Source organism: Drosophila gunungcola, assembly GCF_025200985.1.
Source record: "Drosophila gunungcola strain Sukarami chromosome 3L unlocalized genomic scaffold, Dgunungcola_SK_2 000009F, whole genome shotgun sequence".
Taxonomy (NCBI): Eukaryota; Metazoa; Arthropoda; class Insecta; order Diptera; family Drosophilidae; genus Drosophila; species Drosophila gunungcola.
In genome coordinates this window covers 123,004-143,783 of record NW_026453181.1, presented here as the reverse complement: position 1 = coordinate 143,783, position 20,780 = coordinate 123,004, and the positions used below count along the sequence as shown (strand labels likewise).

The window sequence follows — 20,780 nt, the reverse complement described above, 5'->3', positions numbered from 1 at the left end:
ATTAAGCTGGAGCTTCTGACCATATGCAGTTAGCATTAAGCTAGGGAAATGGGATTGGACACTCAAATGGTCTGAATCGCAAAGCTCTCTGTAGCACCTTCATTTTTATACCTTTACAGAGGATACTATGTATATTTCCGACATAACCCTTTAGGATAATATATTCTTAATCCGCTTTTCTAGCGATTTAAAAAGGCCAAAAGCTAGGGACTTGACATTTTCTTAATCCGTTTTTTATATGTGTACTCAAAACACGTTTGAAAATGAAGTCTATATCCTCCAGCTTCCATAAAAACTATTGATTTATTTGCCTTACTGGCAGCTTGGTTCTAATCTGTTTATTCAAATTTTAAATAAGATTTTTTATGTGTTGCCAATCGGAAAATTTAATTTGCTTAAATAAAAAGCCAGGTTAAGGACCAGGACATATATTATACAAAAATTTGGTTGTTTCTGAAGAACTTTGCGAATATAACGCAGTTTTTTTGCTTTACTTTTTGGTTTTATATCTATTTATATCTTCGGCTTGCCAAGTTATGTTCCTGTGATGATAGCTGAGTTTTGAAACTAGAACCTTGTTAAGTTAAGTTAACAATTACACTCACATAGATGGGATTTGAAACAAGAAAGCAAGCAAACTTCAGAAAGCCGAAGTTCATATACTCTTAAAGCTATTTCAAAAATAAAATATTCTTGAAAACATTAAAATTATGATTTATTTGCGTATATGTTTAAAAACATTAAAGCTATAATGATTTGCAGCTCAATTATTCGATAATTCCTATGGAAGCTAAATGATATCGTTTTCCGATTCGGCTGCAAGGGTATATGAACTTTGGCTTGCCGAAGCTTGCTTCTTTTCTTGCTTTTATTATGTTTACTTAGTTTTCTATAATTCTAGCCAATTCCCAAGGGTGTAATGTAAAAAAATTCTAGAAAAATTTCAAAAGCTTAGTTTCTAGCGTGGTTGAATATATTGGGGCAAAACCGACAACCAACACTAAAAAAAATAAAAAAACAGAATAGATCAACAAGACCAAAACAATCGAAAAATCATGGCTGCTTGATTAACAACAACATATGGGGATCGGTTTCGCCCCAACACTGTTTCCGAGAAATGCTTTCTCTAAATAAATTGCACTAAGCACAATATCTTTTTATAATTTTTTTTTTTTACCATTCCGGGCAAGGACCAATGCTTTTAACTCAATCGCCGTGAATCTCAAAAATTAAAAAAATTAAATAACAATACAAAAAAGCAAAACTTGGTATGAGGATTTTCCTAATTTTGATGTTAGAGTCAGCTTTTTTTATGTTTGTCATTTGCCTCATCAGTGAGATCCAGAACGGTGTCGGTTTCGGCCCACCTACCAATTTGGCCTCAACCTTCTCTATTTATTTAGACATTTTCACATTCTTTCAGACGGTGTTATAATTTCAGTCAAAATATTGCAACGCAGTGAAAAGACATAGTTGACTCAGTAAAATATTTATATATATTTATATATATCATCATCACTAGGAGAGTCGATCAAGCCATGTCCGTCTATAAGCCCGTCCGCTTCTTCGCCAACTAGTCAGTTTTATTTCTATTAAAGTTAGTACTGTATATAATTCGCAACGAGCCGCAACATAAAAAAAAATACACCTTCCCCGATATTATTGTTTAATATTATTCAGTACTATGGTTTTAATGAAAAACAAGAAGGAAAGCAAACTTCGGCAAGCCGAAGTTCATATACCCTTGCAGCTATTGCATTAATTAAATACTTTTGAAAACATTTAAATTATGATTTACTTGAGTATGTGCTAAAAAAAAACATTGAAACTATGATGATTTGCAGCTCAATTATTAGATAGTTATTTTATATATTTTTATTATTTCTATGGGAGCTATATGGTATAGACGTCCGATTTTGATAAAATTTATACCATAATTCTGAAATAATTAAACATTGCTATATGTCGAAGAACTAAACAAAAAATTAAATAACAGCAAAGTTATAATTTTTTTTATTTATTTTTCCGATTGTTCCTATGGGAGCTATATGCTATAGTCGTCCGATTTTGATGAAATTTAAAACGTAAATCGGAAATATTTTACCATTACTATATGTCGAAGAACTAAACAAAAAATTAAAAAACAGCAAAGTTATAATTTTTTTTCATTTATTTTTCCGATTGTTCCTATGGGAGCTATATGCTATAGTCGTCCGATCCGGCTCGTTCCGACTTATATACTACCTGCAATAGAAAGACAACCTTTGGGAAAGTTTCATGCAGATAGCTTTAAAACTGAGAGACTAGTTTGCGTAGAAACGGACGGACTGACAGACGGACAGACGGACGGACAGACGGACGGACAGACGGACATGGCTAGATCGACTCTACTAGTGATGCTGATCAAGAATATATATACTTTATAGGGTCGGAAACGTCTCCTTCACTGCGTTGCAAACTTCTGACTGAAATTATATATTATATTATATATATATATATATATATATATTATATCGATAATATATATATATATATATATATATATATATATAATATATATATATATATATATATTATATCGATAATAGCTCCCATAGGAACAATCGGAAAAATAAATAAAAAAAAATTATAACTTTTCTGTTTTTAAATTTTTTTTTTAGTTCTTCGACACATAGTAATGGTTAAATACTTCAGAACTACGGTTTAAATTTCATCAAAATCTGACGACTATAGCATATAGCTCTCATAGGAACAATCATAAAAATAAATTTAAAAAATTGTAACTATGGTGTTTTTAAATTTTTCTATTAGTTCTTCGACATATAGTAATGGTTAAATATTTCAGAATTACGGTTTAAATTTCATCAAAATCGGATGACTATATCATATAGCTCCCAAAGAAATAATAAAATTATATAAAATAACTATCTAATAATTGAGCTGCAAATCATCATTGCTTCAATGTTTTTAGACATATACGCAAGTAAATCATAATTTTAATGTTTTCAAAAATATTTAATTCTTGCAATAGCTGCAAGGGTATATAAACTTCGGCTTGCCGAAGTTTGCTTCCTTTCTTGTTTAATTTTTTTTAGTTCTTCGATATATAGTAATGGTTAAATAATTCAGAATTACGGTTTAAATTTCATCAAAATCGGACGACTATATCATATAGCTCCCATAGGAACAATCGGTAAAAAAAATACAAAAAAAATTATAGCTTTGCTGTTTTTTAACTTTTTTTTTAGTTCTTCGAAATGTAGTAATGGTTAAATATTTTAGAATTACGGTTTAAATGATAACAAAATCGGACGACTATATCATACAGCTCCCATAGAAATAATAAAATATATAAAATAACTATCTAATAATTGAGCTGCAAATCATCATAGCTTCAACGATTTCAAACACTTGCGTATAGTAAATCATAATTTTAATGTTTTCAAAAATATTTAATTCTTGCAATATCCGAAGTTTCCTTCCTTTCTTGTTTTATATCAAAGATATATTTTCAATACAGGTATCGGCCGAAAAAAAACAAGTGCAAATTGTATTTCTGTTAGACATATTTCTAGTTTTTATAAACATTAATTGTGTTTTTCTTATTTTAAATTGTTGTAATTGAAAGTCCTTGTAAATTACGTATTGAAGACCTGTGCAAAATTTTAATGCGACCGCTTGAGTTGTTCGCGAGAGATCTTGACAACCGATTTTGAAAACACAGTTTGAGAACAACGCGCTTAAAGCTTCAAGTGAAAAAAAGTGGGAAGCAAGTGCTGCACTTTTCAAAGCTGTATCTTCAAAACCGTCACTCGGATCAACCTGAAAATTTGGGACAATTTTCTAGATATGTTTTGTGAATTTAATAATAAAATAAAAAAAATTCTTAGACTTCAGCCACTCTTTTGACCGGAATCATGTCAGCAGTTGGAGAACTTCTTTTTTGAAGCCTCGGCATACAGCCCACAGTACCGTTACTTTGTAAAATAAAATATAAAAATAAAATTCAAAACTTACCTTATTATGTGTACAAAATTTTAAAACATTCCATCAAGTACTTTCTTTATAAAAAAATTCCAAAGATTAACCATTTTTGCTTGGGTACACTGGTATAGCACCCTAATTTATAAAAGAATGTTACAACATAAAACAAGAAAGGAAGCAAACTTCGGCAGGCCGAAGTTCATATACTCTTGCAGCTATTTCAAAAACTAAATACTAACTTGAAAACGTTAAAATTATAATTTACTTGCGTGTAGGTTTAAAAACATTGAAGCTATGATCATTTGCAGTTTAATTATTCGATAGTTCCTATGGCAGCTATACGATTGTTCCTATGGGAGCTATATGCTATAGTCGTCCGATTTTGATGAAATTTAAACCGTAGTTCTGAAGTATTTAACCATTACTATATCTCGAAGAACTAAAAAAAAAATTAAAAAACACCAAAGTTATTTTTTAATTTATTTTTCCGATTGTTCCTAAGGGAGCTATTTGCTATAGTCGTCCGACCCGGCTCGTTCCGACTTATATACTCCCTGCAATAGAAAGACAACTTTTGGGAGAGTTTCATGCAGATAGCTTTAAAACTGAGAGACTAGTTTGCAAGGGTATAAAAATGGAAATTAATTATTGCCGTTTACATTTTGGTCCAAATAAAGTTATTTATTGCAAAAAATCTGTATATTTTCTTGGAGTGATCACCGGTTTTTATATGCTCCGTTAAGATACATATTTTCACTATTTAATTGGAGTGACGTAATAAACTATACAACTTAAAGTAAAATACGAAATTTCATAAAAAAAACAGTAGTACAAAAGGTGCATTGCAGAAAATTTGATTTGAAATTACTGCAATTACAAAATTTGTTATTGCCAATATATTTTCAATTTTTTTGATACAATAAAATTTATAAAAAAAAAGAACATAAATTATTGATGATTTATGTAAAACAAATGGCACCAGGTTGATTTTGTGCTATAGTGTCACCGTCGTAGCCAATGACGTGTACGAAAAATTCCATAAAAATATCTCTAAAATTTTAAACTTTCAGAAAGAAAGAGAAGAGAACAATTGTATACTGTTACTTTTTTTAGGATCGACATGTTAAGTCCCAACTCTGTAGCTCTTAAATTTGCAAAGAAATCGACGTTTATACGGACAATTGTAGTTTTTCTTCTGAAATAAATGTAAACTTATTTCTTAGAAAAAATTTCAAATCTGGTTAATTTTAGCTGTACAGGGAAAACAATGTAAGATTGTAACATTGTGGGATAGCAGTAAGGATATTTATGTTTGGTTTTTGAAAGGTTACTTTTTTTTTTTACCAATATCTAAAGGTGTTCTTTCTGAGAAGTAAATACTTGCACAAAATTTTAACTTTTTCGTCAAAAGCTTGCAACGCAGTGAAGGAGACTTTTTCGCCCCTACACAGTAATGTATTCTTGTTCAGCATCACTAGAGAGTCGATCTTGCCGTTTCCGAAAGACCGTCTAGTCATTTATACGCAAACTGTTCTCTCAGCTTTAAAAACATAGGAACAGGCCGGATCGGATGACTGTATTATACGGTTGCGATCAAAACAATAGAAATTCTGCCGCCCCTCACTCATTTTCGCTATCTGTATTTCTCTTAGCCAGTTTCAATAATTTATTTTATGAGGTTTTAGTCAATTTTTGTAAGTTCAAGCCCTAACCTTCGCTTTATTTCATCAAAAAGCTTCCGATCGTCAATTCAATCATAAGAGGTAATAATTATAATTTGTGGTACAAAAAATTGTGGCTGTTTCTAAACATGTTAGCAGTTGATTAACAAATTACTGTTGATTACTCATTAGACTCAAGTATATCGAACGACTAAAAAGAAAATAGAAACCAATACCTTCTTACATATTTATATCCCACATTTTTTATAAGAAAAGAAGAGTAAACTTGAATGGAAGACAACAATAAATAAATTGTAATTTACCGTATCGCACACTAAAAAACGCATGTTTAAATGCAGTACCATATTATGTGTATGTACAATAATCACTTATCCGAAAAGTAAGCCAATACCACAAAAAGGTGTTCACATGTAATTTACAGGCTTGTAAATATCTTTAACAATATATTCTTACCATTAGGGACCATTACTGAAAATAACCCTATAGGGTTGATTATCATTGGCTTTATCTTAATTTCGCTTCTATCGGTTTATTGGGTCTGTAAAAAAATGTAGCTGTATATGACTAACTACTAGTTTTTTCGTGTAGGTGGAATTTCGGTTCCCCAAAATATTTTTCCAATGACAAATTTACACGGTCTATTGTCACTTGAAAGTCAGAACACCGAACCCGAAAACGTATATTTCCGAACTGTTCTTCTTTTTCCGTCAGATTAAGTTTGACATTATATTGAAAACAAAAAATGTTTCGAAAATGCCAAATCAAACTCAATGAGAGCGGCCTTAAAAGATAAAAATCGAACATGTATATCCTATAAACAGTAATTTTGAGCTCTTGAACACATTTATTTAACCATTTTTTGCTAAGTTTCTGTTTCTACATAATTTTGAATGAACCCAGAAAATTCGAGACTGACGCGATTTCTGAATTTTATTTTTGTTAAATCCAAAAACTAACAGAAGCTTTGAATTGAAATGTTGCCTTCCAATTAAAACATCAAGTGACAAAGCAGCAACAAGAAATGACCGAAAAAAGGAGAACAAAAATTTTCGAAATGTCTGCGTCGAATTGTAATTGTTGTGCCAATGGCTGCCATTTATTTATTTGCAGCGATTCTTGGACCAACTGCGGCTGACGACTGATGACGGGCATTCAGAATAGAAGGGAAAATGCATTTGGGCAGCGTTTTTCGGAATGTTTTCAAATCAAATATCGGTAGTTGTCAAGGGGGACGAGCGTTGAGCTGCCTTCCGTGCCTTGCTAGCTGACGTTGATTGCCTTTGACTGCGTATTTATTTGTATGGTCTGTCTGTCGGAGGGTCTTTCAGTCCGCTGGTCAGTTGGTTTGGTTACATTTTTTCCGAGTTTGTTGCAACTCTCTTTGTTTTGCTTCTGCTCTTTGCATGTTGCGTCATTTTCATTTTCATTTTCATTTTGTGCACTATTGAGCTGTGTGTTTTACGCTTTTTGTCAACATTTTGTTTTCAGCTGCTTTTGTGTACTTTTTCACAGTGTTCGCCACTGCCTTTAATGAATGTTTTGACTTCAATCCCATCCATCCTACATACATCACACAAATTGTACAATGCAAAGTGTTCTATATGCACTGAAATTAACATTAAAGAACATTTAAAGTATTTTAATCGACGCTTATCCGTTTTCATCACATGTTCAGCAGTCTAATCAAAAGAACCACTCGAGAGGACTTCAGAATTGCAGGAATTTGGATTATATTTTCCACTTACGGCACGATAAGCGTAATAAACACGTTTTTTCCCCTCCATCGCTTCTGCTCAGGTTCATCAATTGGTTTAATGACGCAGCAAAGTATGCAACAAAATAACGCAAGCAGATGAAGGACCTTCATTCGCAGCCGAAGCCAGACAACGTCTCATTCAGAGTCTTTCAATCGAAATCACTTGAACAGCTTGCACATTTATGCAACTCACTTCACACAAACGGATTCGGATTTGGGCTCGGATCACTGCAAAAATCACTTTCCTGCAATGCATGCAGCCTGGCTCCTCCCTTTCAGCCGCCCATTGCAATGCAGTCAACTCTGAAATTGCTTGGATTGGCGTTTGTTTAGCAACTGTCGCAAGCCTCTCCATTCTGCACCCTAAGCCTCCCGCTCAATGCGAAAATTTGCCGATGTTGCACTTGACCAACTGGTAAAGAGCAATTTTAGTCCAACAATTTTAATTGAATCTGAAGTGTCGAATAGGCGGCAAGAAAATCAATAGTGGTTTCAAGCTCAACGAAGAGCAGGTCTAATGCACAATAGTTAAGTTTTATATTAACGTATAGCGAGAAAGAAAAAAAATGTTACATTTTGTTCATTTTTGTAAAACGAACTCCCTTTTTTAATAATTCAACTGATCCCAGGTGGTTTGATTTGTATATTTTTTGATCATGTGACGGCAATACATTTTTTATTTTGTTCGGCCAAACAATCTTGTTGTAGCTTTAACTATATATTAATCAGCTAAAAGAAACTTGAATTTTAATCTCGATCAATAATATTTGTTTTCTTTTTTGTAGAGCTTTACGTTGAAGAAATGCTTAACATAACAAACTAAAAATACATATCAAGAGTGGTTTGCTTACCATTTAATACGATTTTAAACTCAAAACTTGCACGTTGTTCTATTCGGTTTCTGATTTTTTCACATTTTCCAACACTTTATATATTTTAATATGGTTCTATATCGCACTTTTTCCGTTTATAGATTGGAGATTCTTTACAACTTTTCACTGCTCACTTATTTTTGTAATAACTGGCCAGAGAACGACAATCTTTTTCCGTATTCTTAATTTTGTTGATTTAATGCTTAGCGCACCTGAATACTTCAGAACGCACAAGTTCTTATGGTTAAGTCAGCTAGGGAGTTTAAAGGTCCTATTCGATATTTGCTTTACTACAGTTCACAACCATTTATAGTTTAAGCGAGCGATGTTGGGATATGTCTTCTGCCTATGGCCAAACTGTCCAGGATTCTACTGATTCTTGGGATACACCATGCAATTTAAACTGATATATTTAACAGAATGTGTTGCAAAGACTAAGACTAGATTAGCACATTTACGGACTCCTAAGATATTTTGGAATTTTCCAAAAGCCTTATGAAATAATTTACTCTAATACTATTAAAAGGAAAAACATTCTTATGCCTAATCAATATTGTCCAAGTCCTGGTATTGTTTTTGACTTAGGTCAGTTACGTTACGATACAGTTTCCTGGCCTAGGTCAGTTTGCATGGGCGATGTGTTTACATTGCTTCTTTAATTATTGAAGAAGTAATCAAAATCGCGGACCGTACACACACGCACAGAAGGGAAGACTCTGGGAAATGTACTTGGAAAAATGTTTGTCTCGGACGCCGGCTCCTTGTCGTTAGCAACCTTTCATGACCGTAATTCGCGCAAAACTGATCCTTAACGCATTCCGAAAAACTTCAAGCTTGCCATCGCTGGCGAATTGTGCAACGAACACGAACCTATCCAACTGCACGAGTCCTTGGGGCAGCCGACGAGCCAAAGCCGCAGACGACGAGTTCGCACGAGGACCTCTACGAACTGTTAGCCGGCAAATAAGGAGCAACTGAGCTGCGAAGTAGTAGCACCAGCAACAGTAACACCAAAAGTCTCGGCAAACAAACGAGGAATGCAGCCAGCCGACGAAGACCCATAGCCAGTAATACAGAGATGGCGCTTTAATTAATAAAAAAAAACACGAATATGCTTAATGCTTAATGGAGGCTTTCGATTTGCACACGCAAAATCACTAAGTAAAAATATGATTGTTTCAGATATTTTAGCTATTATTTACATAGCCTAGTGTGCAACAGCATGTCGTTGGAGTAAGTCAACATCAAACATGTTGCGCTTGCGAATTCGCCTCAAACAACACAACTGGCAACAAGTACAACCGTCGCATTCGTAACTCTACACACTCTCCGCAGTTGGTCTGAAGCACATACACTGACTGGGAGCTTTCAAGCGAAAACACTGAAATAAAACCATGCGCAAGTGTGTGCTATCAATACTTAAAGTACTTCAAGATTTCGAATATTACTTCAGCGGTTCAGTAATGCCGGGGTGCCACAAAAACCCGTCAAATTTTTAAAATCACTTCAAAAAATGCCTAAGAGTATGCAATAAAAAGTTAACATTTTATATAATATATTCATCAAGATTTTATATTTAAAATATATTGTATAGTTGTACACACCTTAAAAATAAATAACCCACAACTTATCTGTTTATTCACACACCATTTTCTTAATTTCTTAAAATTTTTTATTTAAGTGACACGCGATACAATACGTAATATACACCGAGAATTGAATTGCAATTTCACTGCTACTTTTGTGTTTGCTGTTTGTATTACGTTCATTCTTGTTTTTGACTCATGCCAGATTTTACTGCATTTGATTTTAGTTTAAGCCTTTCGTTACATTTTTGACGAATTTAAAGTTCATTTTTGTTTTTTTTTAACTTCTGGATCAGAAAATTAGTCATCTTGTTTAATTTTTAAGGCATACTGTAAAGCAGCAAAATTTGGTGTTTTACATTATATGTATATACTACTTTGCATGTTTATTTAAAACAACATTTTTAGGTAGCTGTGCATGATTTCTCCATTTGCATTTTCAGAAATTTGAGCGATGGGAACAAATGTCGTAAAGCTGGACTTTACGAAAGTATGTAGCTGTTTTTGCACGTGTATTTTTCTACACGAAACTACTTTTAATCAACCATGCCTGTTTCAAGAAGTCTTTGAATTTTTTTTTGTTGAATCTTCAATACATCCTTGCCCTATAATTTCAGTAAGAAGTATTCAATGCAGTGGAGGATACATCTCCGAGCCTATAAAGTATATATACTTGATCAGCATCACAAGGAGAGTCGATCAAGCCACGTCCGTCCGTCCATCCGTTTGTCCGTCCGTTCCTACGCAAACTAGACTCCCAGTTTTAAGGCAATCTGCATAAAACTTTCCCAAAAGTTGTCTTTCTATTGCAGGTAGTATATAATTCGGAACGAGCCGAATCGGACGACTGTAGCATATAGCTCCCATAGGAACAATCGGAAAAATAAACAAAAAAAATTATAACTTTGCTGTTTTTTTTAATTTTTTTATTTTATTTCTTCGACACATAGTAATGGTTAAATATTTCAAAATTACGGTTAAAATTTCATGAAAATAGGACGACTCTATCATATAGCAACCATGGAAACAATAAAAATATATAACAAATTTTTTCATTTTCAATGTAACTTTTATATTTTGTATCTTCTTTTTTAATTCTTTTGACCTTTTAATAATTTAACAGTTCAGAATTACGCTTTTAATTTTATTTAAATCGGAAAACGATGAGCTGCAAATCATCATAGCTTCAATAGTTTTAAACATAAACTCAAGTAAATCATAATTTTAATGTTTTCAAGAATATTTAATTTTGTGCAATAGCTGCAAGCGTATATAAACTTCGGCTTGCCGAAGCAAGCTTCTTTTCTTGATTTTTGTGAAATCGCAAAATGTTATTCTCTGCGAAGACTTAAGTTTTCTAATCCATTCAATTTTACAAGTTATATTCTACTTTCACTTTGGGCGACGTTTAAGCTTATGCAAGGTATGACTAATAATCAGTTACCATAATCATTATAAGCGATATTCAAAAAAATTCCAAAAAATAATAATCATTATTTTAATATATATGTATATATATAAATCATTATTTTTAGGGAAAAAAATATCGCTCAGAAATAATGATAATTTAGTGAGAGATATTATTTCCCTAAAAAATATCACTATAAACCTGATTGCAGCCGTTCTATACGAAATTATGACAAGTTTGAAATGAGTACTTTTAAGTTAAGCCACGATGTTTGGCGTTTAACCTTTAGCTTGAGATCAGGTTCATTGAAATAGGCACAATACGCTTTTATGAAATCGGCACTAAACAAATTATTTCGCTCCTTTTCGTCTTTTTTCAACACTTTATGACAACAAAACGTAACAAATATAATTTTTTTTTTTTTTTGGAAATTACTGTCACCTTTCGGCGCTTTTTTTAAGTTTTAATTATTTTATTATTGACAAAATACGGTTAAAAATTGTAATTTTTGCGATATTGAGGCACAAGGTGGGATTTTTTCGGGTAAGTTTGTTCCGCATTTTTTCCTCCTTTTGCTAAGAACCAAAAAAAATTTTTTTCTTGATTTACGAGACATAGTTGTATCAAAATGTCAAATAAGGTTTCCGAATGCCAGTTTAAGCAACAAAATGGATAATAGCATTAAACACAAGCACGAACCAATTTGGAAGTACTTTGAGCAGATTTTTTAAAATATTGGTTCAGAATCAAACCAATTAAAATTGTTGCACAGTGTTATATATTGCAATTGTAATTAAACTAAATTAATTAAAATTTTAATATTTTTTCGATTGTTTCCATAGAAGCTATATGATATAGTCGTGCGACATTAATGAAATAATTAATGAAATAATTCCGGCTTGCCGAAGTTTGCTTCCTTTCTTGTTTTTAATTAAAAACAGTAGAGCATTTTACCAACCCGGGCCAAAAAACTTCAATTCAAGCAAGAAAGGAGCAAACTTCGCCAAGCCGAAGTTTATATACCCTTGCATCTATTACAAAATCTAAACATTACTTAAAAAATCTACATTTCGATTTATAGGCCTATATGTTTAAAAACATTGAAGCTATGATGATTTTCAGCTCAACTATTCGTTCGTTCCTATGGCAGCAATATGATTTTGTTTTCTAATTTTAATAAAACTAAAAGCGTAATTCTGAATTACAAAATTATTTCTATGTTTAACTAAATTAAAAAAAAATTAAGAAGTAAGAAAATGCTTTTTTTTCATTTATTTTTTTTTGTATTTTGAATGTTTTTATGGGAGCTATATGTAAAATTCGTCCGATTTTAATCAAATCAACCAGAAATTCTGCTATATTACCCTGTTACTATATTTCGATCAATTAATTAAAAATTTAAAAAAAATTCCATTTCTAGTTTTTGTACCCCATTATAATTTCAGTCAGAAGTTTTCATAACTCAGTATCATATCATAGAGCTGCCATAGGGACGATAGAATAGTTAAAGTACATATCATCATAGCTGCAAAAGTTTTTAATTTTTGCAATTAACTCATAACAAACAAAAACACCTCTTAACGAGGTTAAAATAGTCGTGACGATCGCACTAAATATACTTTTTAAATGTTTCCATTCGGACCGCTTCATCCACGTATTTTGCATACACAGGCATTTTTTAATTTAGCGTGACGAATGGGAACATTTAATAAGTGTATTTATTTACTCTAATGATTATTCAGTTTTCGTCATAAAATTTGATATCAGATATTTTATATGTTGAATGATCGCACGTTTTTTTTACCTCGTTATAAGGTGTTTTTGTTTGATATCAGAAGTTTTTGTTTGAAATATAGTCAAAATACCCCAATATTATTACCATGATTTTTTTACTGATGTCAGTACTTATTTCATTTAAACAAACTACGTTTGAAAAGGCTTAAAGCTTGCTAAAAAGAAAAGAAGCAAACTCCAAGTTAATGTACCCTTGCAAAATTTCCAAAAATTAAATATTTGTTAAAACAATATTTCGATTTGTATGCTTTTATTTTTTATAATCAGCTATTAAATGTCGTGGTCTAATTTTAATAAAATTGGAATCGTAATTCTGAAACAACAAACTATTACTTTGTATCGAAGTATATTCAAATGAATTGAAAAACAGCCAAGTTATATTTTTTATTGTTCCCGATTGTTCCCTGTATGATATAGTCGTCCGATCTGGCTTGTTTCAACTTCTACTAATAGTGATGGGCTAGTTTGCGTAGAAACGAGTGCTCATTTGTTTGCGAAGTATCTGATTACAATTAAGTTTGCTTAAATTAAGATTAGTTTTAAATTTAAATTTAATTGTTTTAAATTAATATTAATATTGTTTTAATATTAATATTTTACAACTATTTAATGTTAATGTTTTTACTTTATCGTGAAACCATTTTTGTATAGTTTTTTTCTTACCAAATTGGTGGGGGATTATTCTTTAAGGAAATTCTTGCCCAAGCAGTTTTAACTTCTCCAAACCGAGAAAAGTAGCCGCCTTTGTTGCTTAATATTTTTCGAAAACATTCATTCAGAGAAATTTCACTGAAAACATTTAAAAATTTGCAAAGAAGTAAAAACAAATTAAAATTAAATAATTTTTGAACTATTTTATTTAGACCAATTAAGTTAAGGCTTCGTGATCCCTATTTTAATGGCTTATATCACTTGTCTATAGCTTTACTACATAGTTAAAACGTCGTTGAACAAACTTTTTTTTGTAACGACCTGACCAATACAAAAGAAATTATTCCAGAATTATAAAAGAAGTCCCTTACAAGTCCTTACATTTTAGGATTTGACAAACGACACGAAAACATTTTGTATTTCTTAAATATACCAACAAAAAATTTTTTTAATAAATTTTGAACGGAGCATCAAAGCGAAATTTCATTAAAATTTAATCTGTGTTAAAGAAGTTAAAAGCACTTTCTCCTGAACCAATTAATTCATTTAGCGTTACCTTTTGATTGGTGTATTGCTCGTTGGGATCGGATTTTTCTGATTATTCAAATGGGAGCTGTATGATATAGTCGTCCGATCCGGCTCTTTCCGACTTATATACTACCTGCAATAGGAAGACAACTTTTGGAAAAGTTTCATGCAGATAGCTTTAAAACAGAGAGAGTAGACTAGACAGATGGACAGGCGGACTCAAATGGCTAGATCGACTCTCCTAGGGATGCTGATCAAGAATATATATCCTGTATAAGGTCGGAAACGTCTCCGAATTTATAATATTCTACAAGAGTATAAAAATGTTTAGTAGTAGTGGTTACTTTCTCCATTACCATTTCCTTTTTGCAAAACCTTTCAATTGGTGTACTTCTTATGATCGGACCATCAAATCAGAATTTTAATTCCGCTGCTATGAGGTGTTTATTTATTCTAATAGTGTATAGTTTATAAAGTTGATGCGAAGTGGAAGAAGAGGAACTCGAAATTCGTTGATTCGGGTTTCGGCTTATCAAGCTCAATATTCCTACAAAATGAATCGCCTTAAATTGTATCCCTAGGCTAAAACATTTTATTGACATTTTCGATATCAATTGAATTTTTTTTACAATGCAGAAAAGCTTTTAGTCTTTATCAAATCACGGCGAATTTGACTCCACTTTGTGTAGACTTTTCTATGTACGCAAGTAACATGAAAGAGGGATAAAGAAAAACTCAACCGACAGACAGGCTGCAGAAGAGAGACGGATAGCAAAGTCTACACAAAAGCTTTGCCCAAGGGTATTACTTGGGGTTGAAACATAAAAGTGAATGCGAAATAAATTTAATGGAACTTAAACGTCACAACGACAGAAACCAAAGCAACATTAAAACAATATACATTGTGAAGCTATAAGTTTGATTAACTCCTAGATAATTTACACAAATATAACCATGTTTTGCATACATTATTCACGAAAAGTCAAACAATTCATGCTGTCCCACTGATACAAATATAAGATGCAATCAATGGCAAACACTTGGAATCCGAATGCAAATACAGACGTCCAGTGACAATAACAACAAAAACGAGGGCGGCGGGACGAAAACATTCCAACGCAATTAGTTCACACACACACACACACACACGCAAAAGTGACTGAGGGTAAAACCACCACCACTCAAAAGTGAATCCCCGTCCATTTTCACCACGCACAGAGCTTTAATCGCCTCAGCACACACACAGACACACACAATGAAACCCCGAACCAGCCAGGATGAAAATAAAATACCATTGCATACTGTGGGGCGCTCCTTCTATTTGCTGAGCACGTCCGTTTCGCTCTCTCGCCGCCCATGCGCACTGGGATCTGCCCTTAACTTTCTGCTCGGACCAATCCGAGCCGCTCCTGAAAACTTTATGAGCACGGCAGGCGTTGGCCAATCGCAGCATTGCACATTTCCAGGCCGGCACTGCACTCTTGCCCCTACGATTGCACGCAAGTAGGCGCAAACGCGGCTAGGGAAGTCGGAGGGGTGCCGAGAAGGGGGCTCGGCTCGGCTCGGCTCGGCTCATAGTTCTGTTTGCCGCGCCCAAGTGTCGATTACTGGGAAGCTCGCTGGTTGCATATCTGTAGGCTCAATTACACGAGAGCCACACACCCACATCCACACTCACACCCGGCCTCACACCCACTCAGACACTGCATTCGGAGGTGTTTGCTCTGCTAGGTGACAAATTTTCATGCCAACGCCTGTACATTTGCAGGCATTTTTCCTGCTTTTCACTCCTTTTCCCCATTCACACTGCAAATCGAGGGTAATTGGGGTCGTTCTCGTCGTTTTGCTGTGTTGATTTTCGCATTGCATATTTCCAGGCGCCTCTGATTGCTGCTCCTGCCGCCTTTCAAGTCCTTTCTGGGCATTTATGATGACGTTTTCCTTCGACTCGCACGAGTGCCACCGCACTGCCAGCTTGTTTGCTCTGAGGGGTCAGGTCAGCATATTTGCCAAGCAAAATATATTTCTTTCATGCCAAGTGTGAAAATTGTCTTCCTCCGTTGCACTTTTGATTGCCGTTTTCGTTTGGAGTGGCAGGAGTGCGCTCCGTGAGGAGCCATTTCGAAAGAAGGAGACTTTGTTGTCGGGCCAAATCAGAGCAATGTGGTTGAAATCGTTGACGAGGCGTTTTCAATAGTTTTTGCGAGTCGAACGGAGGTCTGGAGGCAATCAGGTTGCACCAAAGAGTAAAGACAGCTGACTCGCAAGTTCGTGCGCCTTAAAGTCGGAATCTAGAAAGTTGATGAGTTCCGTTAAAAAGAGGATTTTAATGAAGGCAACTGAGAATGGCTGTTTCAAACCGAACTAAAAACAAGTCCATATAATATAAGTCGGTTCAATTAAAAGCAATTTACTGTTGATGCCAATGATTCTTAATTATTGATGATGCACCAAATGCAAGATTGACTTGTGTGTCCGCTTAGTATCGCACTGATAATCTCATTGATCTCATAGGATTGCATTCTTTTCTAACAGTAATCGATGTCGAATTCTTTTCGGTGTATCCACCTTTTAATGGTTTTCCATTCCATAACCCCATTCCATCTTACAGCTGGTAGTAATGAGCAAGAACCCAAATCATGTCATTAGGGTAAATCGTCCAACTATATTGTAGGCATTAAAGAACGAGCTCCCCTTTAGGCAGCCCACATAATCCACATAATCCGGATAGCTCAAGAAACAAAAGTCACACATAAGCACTGTGGTGATGGTCACGGGCTCGAGTCTGCATCCTGGCGACCTACAGAATGGGCAAGTGTCCTATTTGCACAGTCCGCAAGAGGCAGAGCACGTAAATGCATCCGTAAGTACATAGGGCAGCACACAGCCACAATCACAGCCGCACACAAACACTGGTACCTGGCGCCATGACAGCTGCTGGGGAAAAGCCTCGAGAGGGAATTGAGTTAGAAGAGCCAAAGAGCCAAAGAGCCAAACAGCCAAAGAGCTTAAAATCAAAAGTCAGGCCAGGCCTATGTAAATAAATGCAATATGCAGGCGGAGGCAAAGGCCGAGGCCGAGACCGACAGACAGAAATGGGAAAAAGGCAGTCAGTCACGGAGTGAAAGCAGAACGAGGGACAAACAGAAAACAAAAGGAGCGCACAAGAGCGAAGGCAAGACATCTATTTGGCCAACACCAGGATCCAGCAAGTAGGCACGACCCGGACCCGGACCAGGACCCGGACCCAGACATCGTTGGACAATGGCAAATGGCGCCTTAGTTTCGACAGACCCGATTCTGATTAAGCGCATGGGTCGACGTCTGACAACCCACCGTTCCCGTTCCCGTTCCCGTTTCCCGGCGGAATGCCCATCCACATCCACATCCATCTGTCGGTCTGTCACTTCGTCTGGCCATCAGACTGTCGCAACCGCAGGAAGGCGAAAAAGGGAGGAAAAATCCGGAAAAACCGAAAACGCTAACAAATGGCTAGGCAGGCTGTTTTTTGTGTGCCTTTTTTGCTGTGCATTGTTGCAATGCAACGGCGTAAGCAGAATTACGTGCAATTGTTTTCTGCAGTGGTTCGTGCACATAAATGCGGCATTGGGGACTCGGGGCTGGGCTCTACGCTGGGTAAACAGAGACACGTTGACTGCATTTAGGATGAGCGCCACGAATGACTGACTGCCTTGTTGAATGCTTGCGGGAGACTAAGACTGTGGATGTGTTTGCAGCCGGAGGAACCTGAGGATTAAAGGCTTTAAGGCGAATGTTTAACTTATATACATATGTTGCACTGTTTGCAGTTTATTACAATTTATAAATGTCTTCAATTAAATCAACTTCGAAGTAACTTCACAGTGGTACAACAGCTCAAAAGATTCTGAGCCAACGATCCCAAGGTGGGACATTACTTTACTTTTGTAATAGCCAGAGACCACGAATTGCGGTACTAGATCGTGACTCAGCAGCCAATCCCTGACATAATACTGGCCAGCCGGCCAGGGACAGCGACTCGGAATCTTTCCATGCTTGGCCAAGCTAAGAGTCCACCGTTTAAGCAGGTTGTTCCGAGAAGAGCTGATCACCCTGCAAAAGTCAATGTCGTACTTGAAGAATGTGTTGTACGTTCCATTGCGGCTCAGACCCCTCTCAAGACTGATATGAAACGTTATGCCAGCTGGGATCTTAATTTTCGTCTTCATCTCACAGGAAATACGATTCTCAATGATCGAGATGTTAAATTCATCGAAGTAAATCGTATTATGATTGCATCTGTGGCTAAGCACTTCCAGTGATTTCTAAGGTGGGATTTCCATTATTAGTTATCTAAAAGAAAAGGGTATTACCCACAATGGCCATAATTTCCTGCAAGTACAGCAGCCACAGTAGAGTTAGGCTCTGGTACACTTTTTGTGCACCCATTTTGATGTGTTTGCTCTAGACTATTTAAGAACTGAGCTCGGCTTGCCTAAATATGTTTTGCTTTCCACTTGAATTCCAAATTGGTAAGTGTTCAGATTGCTCACTTGATCTCGTTAAATACTTAAGCCGCCACGCACTGGTGAGCAACAATCATTAACATGATCATGTCAGGTAATTTCGATTCTAAAACACACATTGTCAGTGTCCGACACTTTGTACTATACTTTGTTTATAATTGAACACCTCAGATTTTAAAACTTATGTTTTTGTATTTCACTAAACATACTTAAATCGATATATTTTAATTCCAGAGGATGATAATGATGTTACAATGCAATTTAACAGGCTTCAACGCTGTGAAATAGACATTTCCAACCATACAAATAATATATATTCTTGATCAGAATCAGTAAGCCAGTCGACGTAGCCATTTCGGTCTGTCACAGATCATTCGGGAAAATAATTGATAAAATTAGTATATTATTGTATATTCTTATTTTAATATCAGAAATACGTTTTGAATTTAAAGTGTACTGCAATTTTTTATAACAATATGTACTTACATTTTTGTTTATGGATGGAAGATTTTTGATCCTTTCTTTTGTTTTTAATACAAAAGCAGTCAAAACGATAACCAAATAATCGTTCTTAAATGACCGTTTAAATTTAGTTTGCGTCAATCATATAAAACGGCTCTGTTAACATTTAAAAGCCAATGTTTAGGATATAGACCTTAGTAAATATTCGGCAACCTTCCAGCCCGGATTTTGAAAAATGACAACGAATGGCTTTGGTTTTTTGGTGATAGTGGTGTTCCTAATGGTTATGCCCACTCCCATAGTAAATATTCGTGGATCAAAGGTGGAATTAATTAATGAGCACTTTTAAACACTTTCAGGTGGGTAAAATCGTAATGCTTGAGAGTCAATGTGGGAACTTTAATCGAAGCTACTTTTCCAATTTTACTATGATGGTGAAAAACTCCCGGCTTAATCTGGAATTTGTTTTGTTAAGAGGTCTCGTTCCGGGTGTGACAATGGACATGGAGTTCCTCATCAGCATGCAAAACTCCATTAGGTATCAGAAAATTTTCCAGTACACTCTGGATATGTGTAGTATGCTGGCACAGAGGAGAAACAATATATTCAAGAGATGGTTTGCGACCTTCTTTGATGCCAGCAATTTCAACAAGTATTGTCCAGTTGAGCCGAACGTATACTATTTGAAAAACTATAACTATAACCTGCTTTTTGTTCCAAAGTTTTTGTATGCAGGCAGGTACCGAGTGAAGTTCGACATGAACCAGCTAAGAAGTAACGAAACAATCAGAGAATTCGTTGTGGCCTGTGCCTTTGTAGTTGAACTAAAATAAGCGATGTGTGATCCCCTAATTGTATATATAGTAAATTATGTTATATTATTTGTTGAACGTTGGTGCACTATAAACAGTACAAACAAGTGGTTCAACGAAAACCAGCACGAGCTTGTTAAGAGCGGGCTCTAACATCAAGTGGGCAGTAATGTAGAGACATTTATAAAAAAATCAAAACTAAGTAAAGTGCAAATATATTAAAACTGTAGTTTTTAATACAGAGATAGAGGTTGCAAATTTGATTATATAGTTATTAATATTATTATTACAAAGAACACGAAAGGGTGGTAGTTTCGGGTTGGTCTAAAAGGCACATTAAAAGTTAAGCAGCTTACCAATTCCATGGAGTCAATATCACCTTTGACAAAATTGTGCATAAAAATAGTTCCAAGCATGATTCAACGATTTAGAAGAGTAGGTATATTAAGCCATAGTAATCTACTAGAGTAAGAAGGCAACTCTATTTTTTGATCCCAGTTCAAACCACGAAGGGCGAAAAGAACCAATTTTATTTTGTACCGACTCAATGCGATCAATGTGTACTTGATATTGGGGACTCCAAACGGGAGCGCGATATTCTAAATTAGGACGGATAAGGGAAGTAAATAATACTTTAGTTGTATAAGGATCGTCCAATTCTTTTGACCATCGCCTAATAAATCCAAAAATACTCATAGCCTTGTTAACAGTAGACTTTATGTGACAGTCGAATTTTAATT

At 34.9% G+C, this 20,780-nt stretch overlaps 2 protein-coding genes across 2 annotated transcripts in view; one reads left to right on the top strand and one right to left on the bottom strand.

Moving 5' to 3' along the window:
• Positions 1 to 9,074, bottom strand: part of LOC128259881 (rho GTPase-activating protein gacU) — a 59,454-nt gene extending 50,380 nt beyond the window's left edge. Inside the window, exons 1-2 of the mRNA XM_052992496.1 lie at positions 9,024 to 9,074; positions 8,274 to 8,506 (exon numbers count right to left, since the gene is read on the bottom strand). The gene's annotated coding sequence lies outside the window, so the exon portion shown is untranslated. The remainder of the gene's footprint in view (positions 1 to 8,273; positions 8,507 to 9,023) is intronic.
• Positions 9,075 to 10,020: 946 nt separating this feature from the next.
• LOC128259749 (uncharacterized) lies at positions 10,021 to 20,061 on the top strand (the record flags this gene model as incomplete). Its single annotated transcript, XM_052992301.1, has 3 exons — positions 10,021 to 10,057; positions 18,551 to 18,558; positions 19,588 to 20,061. Coding segments are annotated over 3 exons (519 nt in total), but the record flags the coding sequence as incomplete, so codon positions are not given.
• Positions 20,062 to 20,780: the final 719 nt, after the last annotated feature.